Source organism: Acinonyx jubatus, chromosome A3 (genome assembly GCF_027475565.1).
Source record: "Acinonyx jubatus isolate Ajub_Pintada_27869175 chromosome A3, VMU_Ajub_asm_v1.0, whole genome shotgun sequence".
NCBI classification, from domain to species: domain Eukaryota; kingdom Metazoa; phylum Chordata; class Mammalia; order Carnivora; family Felidae; genus Acinonyx; species Acinonyx jubatus.
In genome coordinates this window covers 15,104,156-15,111,625 of record NC_069388.1, presented here as the reverse complement: position 1 = coordinate 15,111,625, position 7,470 = coordinate 15,104,156, and the positions used below count along the sequence as shown (strand labels likewise).

General features: G+C 47.9%; 1 protein-coding gene across 1 annotated transcript; it reads right to left on the bottom strand.

The window, feature by feature from the left end:
- Positions 1-4,419: 4,419 nt before the first annotated feature.
- SLPI (secretory leukocyte peptidase inhibitor) lies at positions 4,420-7,052 on the bottom strand. Its single transcript, XM_015065509.3, has 4 exons — positions 6,964-7,052; positions 5,897-6,055; positions 5,259-5,408; positions 4,420-4,680 (listed from the first exon to the last, which is right to left on the bottom strand). Exons 1-3 carry the CDS (start codon positions 7,043-7,045, stop codon positions 5,260-5,262), a joined length of 390 nt encoding a protein of 129 aa, XP_014920995.1. The 5' UTR covers positions 7,046-7,052; the 3' UTR covers positions 4,420-4,680; position 5,259.
- Positions 7,053-7,470: the final 418 nt, after the last annotated feature.

Here is a 7,470-nt window from a genome sequence, read left to right as displayed (position 1 = left end):
AGGAAGGAAGGAAGGAAAGAAGGAAGGAAGGAAATTGCTGGTTCTGTTTCTCTGGAGAACCCTGACTAATACATTGTGTTAAAGATTACTGTTAAATTCAGTAAAAAGTTGTTAGTGTGAACTTAAAAAAAAAAAAAACAATTGATTTCATTATTAGAGTTTTGCCCTAAGCAATTGTAAAAATTCCTCCTTGTTATATAACAAATGTCCACAAATGCACAGATTTCCTTTCAGATACTCTGTTCTGTTCCATTAGGCTATTTGTTTATTCTTGTAGCAACATCATCTTCCATTAATTAATGGTGGCTCAGTTGGTTGAGCACCTGACTCTTGACTTCAGGTCAGGTCATGATCCCAAGGGTCATGGGATCAAGCCCTGCATCAGGTTCCACACTGAGTTGAAGCCTGCTTAAGTTTCTCTTTCTCTCTCTCTTTCTCTGTCTCTGTCTCTCTCTCTCTTTCTCTCTCTCTCAGGGCACCTGGGTGGCTCAGTTGGTTAAGTATCTCTTGATCTCGGCTTAGGTCATGATCTCATGATTTGGTTAGTAAGATCGAGCCCTGTGTCCAACTCTGTACTAACAGTAGGGAGCCTACTTGGGATTCTCTCTCTCCCTCTCTCTCTTCCCCTCTTCTGACCTCTCTCTCTCTCTTTCATTCTCTCTCTAAAAAATAAATAAACATTAAAAAAATTTTTTAAAAAGATGTTTTAAGACTTTCTCCCCCTTTCTGCCCCTCTCCCCTGCTCACTCTCTCTAAAAAAAAATAACAAATAATAATAATAATAATAATAATTAATATAATCAATAACATTTTGATACCTGGTCTGGATTACTCCTATTGTTGTACTTTTAAAAAATGTTCTTGGTCCTTTTGCAAACTTTCAACTAATATATTAACTGTAGGATCACTTTGTCAAGCTGTGTTTAAAAAATCGTTAGGGGCACCTGGGTGGTTCAGCGAATTAAGCCTCCAACTCCTGACTTCAGCTCAGGTCGTGATCTCATGGATCATGAGTTCAAGCCCCAAGTTGGGCTCCACAGTAACAGTGCAGAGCCTGCTTGGGATTCTCTCTCTCCCTCTCTCTTTGCCCCTCCCCTGCTTGTGCTCTCCTGCTCTCTCTCTCTCCCTTTCTCAAAATAAAGAAATAAACTTAAAAAATCATGTTGGAATTTTTATTACAGTTACATTGAATTTATAAATGATCCTTTAATGAGTTATAATCTTGACCTTATTGAGTCTTCCCACACATAAACATTTTTTCTCTGTTTGTTCAGTTCTTATTTTAGACCTTCAACAAATTTGTTCTTTAATCCACAAGGTCTGGCATAATTTTTAGATTCATTCCTAGGTGAATTGTAGGGTTTTTTAATTTGATTAATTATCTCTACTTTCTATTATTTCTGATTCATTACACATAATGGGAGAAATGCTGTAAAATTTTATACATCAGAGTTGTATATCCAGCAACTCTGATGAAACTTATTTCATCAACTTTATTGAATATCTTCAACTGTTAGGTAGGAAATGATACTATCCACAAATACTGACAGTTTAGTATCTTTCTTTCTGCTCTTACATACCTAATCCCTGATCTCATCTCACTGCATAGGTTGCTGTATCTCATACACTGTTGGAAAATTGCAGTGATCCTTATTCTGTTTCTGATTTTAGTGACAGTAACTCTGAAAATTCAGCTGAATGTGGGTTTTGCTACAGTTTCAGGTAGGTTTCCTGTTTTGTTTTGTTTTTTTAGTTAATTTCTGTCCTTTCATTTCTATTCTTTTTTTAGTTTTTTTTTAAATTTTTTTTTCAACGTTTATTATTTATTTTGGGGACAGAGAGAGACAGAGCATGAACGGAGGAGGGGCAGAGAGAGAGGGAGACACAGAATCGGAAACAGGCTCCAGGCTCCGAGCCATCAGCCCAGAGCCCGACGTGGGGCTCGAACCCACGGACCGCGAGATCGTGACCTGGCTGAAGTCGGACGCTTAACCGACTGTGCCACCCAGGCGCCCCTAGTTTTTTTTTTTTAAGTTTTTATCTATGTATTTTGAGAGAGAGAGAGTGCTCACATGCATGCACACAGGGGAGGGGCAGACAGAGAGGGAGAGAGAGAATCCCAAGCAGGCTCCACACTGTCGTCACAGAGCCCGACATGGGGCTCAAACTCACAAACTGTGAGATCACGACCTGAGCCAAAACCAAGAGTTGGATGCTTAACTGACTGAACCACCCAGGCGCCTCTCATTTCTATTCTTAATTTTAATAAAGAATTCATGTTGGACTTCTTTGAAAACTCTTTAAACTTTCATGAATTCTAAGTTTTAACATTTTATTTAGGATGTTCCCAACTTTGTTCAGAGAAAATGACATTGCCTTATAATTATCTTTTCTTCTACTGTCCGTATTTGGTTGCAATAGCAGATTTTTGCTGACCTCCTTGAATTAGGTATCTATTGCTGCATAACAAATTGCCCCCAAACTTAGCACCTTAAAATCATAAACATTGTCTCACAGTTGGAGGGTCAGGAAGCTGGGAGTAGCTTCACTGGCTGCTTCTGAGTCATGGTCTGTCACAAGGTTATAATCGAGCTGTGTGCTGGGACTACAGTCATTTCAAGACTAGACTGGGGTGGGGGCATTTGGGTGGCTCAGTCGTTTAAGCGCTCCACTTCGAATCAGGTCATGATCTCATGGTTTGTGGGTTCAAGCCCCACATTGGGCTCTGGCAGTGCAGAGCCTACGTGGGATTCTCACTCTCTCCTCTCTCTCTGCCCCTCCCCTTCCTGATCATGCTTTTTCTTTCTCTCAAAATAAATAAATAAAACTTAAAAAAAAAAAAAAAAGACTAGACTGGGGCTGAAAACTGCACGCTCCCTCACGTGTTTGTTGGTGAGCCTCAGTTCCTCTCAGGCTGTTGACCAGATCCATTATTTCCTTACGTGATGGGCCAGGCCACAGATGGCTGAGTGTCTTCGTGACATGGTGGCCGAGTTGTGCCAGAGCAGGTGATCAAAGAGAGGGCGTGTGCTCCCCAGATGGAAGGTGCCACCTTTTACCCATCTCATCTCATCAAGACATAACTGTCTCTCACTCTGCAATAATTTATTTGTCACGTGAGCCCACTATGCAAAAACATGGGAGGACCCACACGAGGGCGTGAATCCTAAGAGGTGAAGGTCCCTGGGAGGCAACCCGGTGGGAGGGGGGTGCCACCCCACTCTCTGCATAAATAAAATGGCACTTCCTCTTTCCCCTCTTTCCTGAAAGTCAAGTCAATACATCCAATTGCTTCTCTTAGAACATTGGTTGCGTGTAGTACGTGGAATGCTTTTTCCGGATCAGTGACATTTTCCAGGAAAAGACTGAACTACAATTGTGTCTCGTCCATTTTTGTATGTCACAGTCCAATCAAGTTCTCTGCTTCCTTTGGGCTCCAAAGAGCACAGAGGAATGGGGAGCACGGTTCCCTGCTTGCCCTGAGTTCTGGGAGTCCAGCTCCTGTTAACTCTTTGCTTCATGGGGCCAAGAACAACACCTCTCTCATGTGCTACTGGCCAGCAGCTGCCATAACGTGACCTGCCGTGACAATACTCTCATTGTGGGGAAAGACAGCCCCACGCATGCGTCCCCCACTCAGCTGCATAAGAACGGCCTTGGGCTTGGAATACCTACTTACCAAGAGATAAGGTGCTCGAGTATCTTTCCCTGTGTCCAGCTTCAGTGTAGGCTCCTCTGTTCTGTGCACATGTGTGTGCCAGAGCCTCTGGCCAACCCCACTGCTGTGTGTCGTGCTTGGGGAGGGAGTGGAGCCTCCTTCTGTGGCACGAGAGGGGTGGAGGTGGGGGGAGGGGTTGTGCAAATTGCCCAGGCATCAGCTCCTGGGAGAAACTTGCAGGCCATGGGGAGGGAGTGGAGCCCAAGGTGGAAGGTGATCTTGCTGTTTCTTTTCTAGGTAAATAAGACATTGTTTTAACCAGTGCTTGACCGCATTGTGCTTTCCTTGGAGACTCCGATACCAGGATGCAATGGGCAGAAGGGTCTGGAGTCCTCTCTCAGGACCAATAATTAGTGTGTTGTTCTTCTCAACACTTATTTTAAGGAAGAAGAAATCGTGTCTTGGGAGAGAAGGGAAATACAAGAAGCTCAAAATCACCACAGAAGGCAAGTATCCACTTTTTTTTTGAGGCTGCTGTGGCCTAGCAACGTTGCTTTTCATTTCATACACATTGCATACCCCAGTGCTCCAAACACACGAGGAAGCGATTTTTATTGCCACTTTGCAGCTAAAGAAATTAAGATGGACGAGGTAAAGTCACGTGTCCAAAATCGCAGAACCGGTGTTTTCAGACTCATGATGTAAATTCACGTCTATCTGGCCCCGAAGCCTCCCCCTTCCACTCTGTGTGTGCAGGAGGGAGGCCTCACATCCACACATTCCGTCATCACGTCATCACGTCCCAAGCCCCGCAGCCCCGGCAAACCACAGAAGCACATGGACACAAAGAAATATGCTCATTTATTTATTCACCAATTTCCTGAAAGCCTACTGTGTGCCACGCCTTCCCCCCAAGAAGATCTTAATGGTAGAACAAGTCTTCGCCATGGAGTGCCCCAGTGATCCGAGCCCCAGACCACAGACTAGGAATCCAGAACCTCTTCTGAACGACAGGAATCAGGCTACGAGAGAAAATCAGATCAGGGCTTCAATACAGGAACCAGACAAATTATCTCCCCATTCTTCCCCCAAGAAACTTCCCTGAGACAAAGAAAATAACAAGGTGGTGATATAGTCGAAAGAGTCGTGGCATCCGGAGACTGAGTTCAAGTCTCAATTTTACTATAGAACTCTAAACTCAGAGCATTAAGCTGGATTTAAGCCTCAAAATCCACTGATCCTTTGGCTTTGACCCTACACAATATGCTGGAGTTCATCTTAATAATAAATTCTTAGCGCACACAGTGCTTTACAAAGCGCTTTCATTATGTCCGTTTTACAGATAAGGAAACTGAGACTCAGACTTGCCGGGGGGTCCTCACTCAGAGGGGCTCGAATAGAAGCAAAGCCGCGAGTGATGCTATGGAAATCCTGGCCCTGGGGCCTGGGGAGCGGTGCCCTTGAAGGACAACGGGGCTAAGCAGAAGCTGTCCTGGGAGAGAGATCAGGAGTCCCCCTGCTCATACACAAGGGCCACCAGAGGCTTGGAACAGAGAGGACTGGTGGGCGGGAGAAAGTTGGCCCCGGGTCCCCTCCTTACCTTATTCAGGTTCCACGCAGGCTTTCCCGCACAGGCCCCTACAGCACTTGAAGTCACCCACGCACTGTTGGTCTGTCTCACAGTGGTTGGGGGGATTGAGGATCAGACACCGGCCATTGACCACAGGACACTTGCCAGGCTTCATACACGCTGGTGAAAGTAGGGCCACAGGTCAGAAGCCTTATGCCTCGGGCGCCGCCCCCTGCTTCCTGGACTCAGCCCCAGCCCAAGTGCGCAGGGAGAATCCTCTCTTCTCCATCCCCAGCACCACCTCTTCCTTCCCAGGGCCCCTGTATCTCCTGACAGCAGGATCTGGGTCTCCCCTGACATCGGGCCCCCTCTCCACGAAGGCGACCAGTTGCCCAGTGCTGACTGGATGGGTGGCTACCAACTGCCTGCTTACCTGAACGACCAGGTGACTATAGACTGAAAAACTGACCTCCCGACACGCTGGCTGTTTCACCAGCCAGGTGAGTAAATTGCTGTCTGGGACACTGTGACTCCCTGACCGGCTGACAAATTTGGCTCCACAGTTCCTGGGGAGGAGGAGACCTGGCAGGACCAGCACCCGGTCCTGTCCCCCGAGGTGCCGCCTTCTCGGGCTCACCCCCTTCCCGTGAGTCCTCCCCCCTCCTCACTTTGGTCAGAGATGACAGGGTCCAGGCATCTGATTCCGCAAGCATCGGAGCAGCAGATCTTCCTCCCTGGACACTGCCAGTCACTCTGGCACTCAGGGGTCTCAAATACGTTAAGGCATCGACCAGGTTTTACAGGAGGGCAGGCTCCAGCTTTCAATGCTGTTGGAGAGAATGTTGAGGGTTAAGGAAGGAGTTGGGTGCTGAGTAGCCATCATGACTCCGGGATAAAGCACTACTCCCCAGGAGAGACGGTCACCCAGGTGATTGTCCGCAAAGTCCAGAGGGAAATGCCTGTCTGACCTCCGTGAAGAGTGACAGGCTTGACGAAGCCACACACATGGGCAGAGAAAGTCACAGATCCTGGAAAAGAGCAAAGGGCTCCCAGCCAAGGTTTCCTGCCCCGGGGAAAACAGGTCTCCACAAAGGCGAAGGAGATGGAGAGAGGTAAAGAGAGAACAAGGGCCAGGTTGAGAGGGAGAGCCAGAGGCAGAGACACGGACACTAAAGGACGGAAAGAGAGACAAGGAACCAGGGAGAGCCAGAAACAGATGACTGCAGATTCACAGGCAGGGTGAAGAGAGAGAGGTAGGAAGAGAGGCAGTGGGGTCTGGGCCGACCAGATACTGTGTAAAAGAACACAGCCCAGGGGCGCCTGGGCGGCTCAGTGGGTTAAGCGTCCAACTTTGGCTCAGGTCATGATCTCAGGGTTTGTGGGTTTGAGACCCGCGTCGGGCTCTGTGCTGACAGCTAGGAGCCTGGAGCCTGCTTCAGAGTCTGTGTCTCCTTCTCTCTCTCTGTCCCTCCCCTACTTGTGCTCTCTCTCTCTCCAAAGCAAATAAATAAACATTAAAAAAAATTAAAAAAAAAAACAAGAAAAGGAAAAAAAAGAACACAGCCCAGTGCTCAGAAGCGTGCAGAGTCCTTGGAGCCCAGATGGACATGAGCCCCTTCCCCGCCTCAAGGAGGTCTCCTGAAACTAAGCTGAGAGATCAAAGCCTCTAGAAGGAGTCATCCCCCCACCACCAGGAGCTGCCACCTCTGCCCTGCAGCCAAGGGCTCCAACTCACAATTTCCAGCACCTTCCACAGTCCAAGGTACCAGGGTGCCCAGGGCAAGAAGCACGAGGGGGAAGAGGCCGCCGGACTGCATTGTGAGGTGAGGGGTGACTCTGAGTGTCAACGCCAAACCTCATTATTTATATCTTCACTAGTGGGCGTGGCCCCAGCAGAATTTCCTCGGCCCCTCCCAGCTGCGATTGCACATACAAGAAGCCGGGTGAAGACCAGCAGTCTGGTACCATGGACACAGGGCTCTTTCCTGTCCCAGACAAGACCGCGAGACCAACAGAGTGACCGCCAGTGAAGAAATGCAAGAGGCCGGCCTGGAAGATGTCACCAGGCTGATAAGAAGGTCATCTCAGGTGTCCTGGGGGCCCCAACCCCATTGGCCTGGCGAGAGGGAGGAGAGGGCAAGAAAAGCCAGCTGCAAAGAAGCTATTTGGATCTGGAGCTGAGCGGCACCTGGCTGGCTCAGATGGGGGAGCGTGCGACTCTTGATCTCAGGGTTATGAGTTC

Bases quoted from the DNA above. Each gene is read 5' to 3' on its own strand.
- SLPI (XM_015065509.3), bottom strand. From the start codon at position 7,045: ATGCAGTCCGGCGGCCTCTTCCCCCTCGTGCTTCTTGCCCTGGGCACC. The intron at 6,056-6,963 runs GTGAGTTGGAGC...TCTCTCCAACAG, and splicing joins TGTGGAAGGTGCTGGAAATT to CATTGAAAGCTGGAGCCTGC. The intron at 5,409-5,896 runs GTGAGGAGGGGG...TACTTTCACCAG, and splicing joins CCCTGTCATCTCTGACCAAA to CGTGTATGAAGCCTGGCAAG.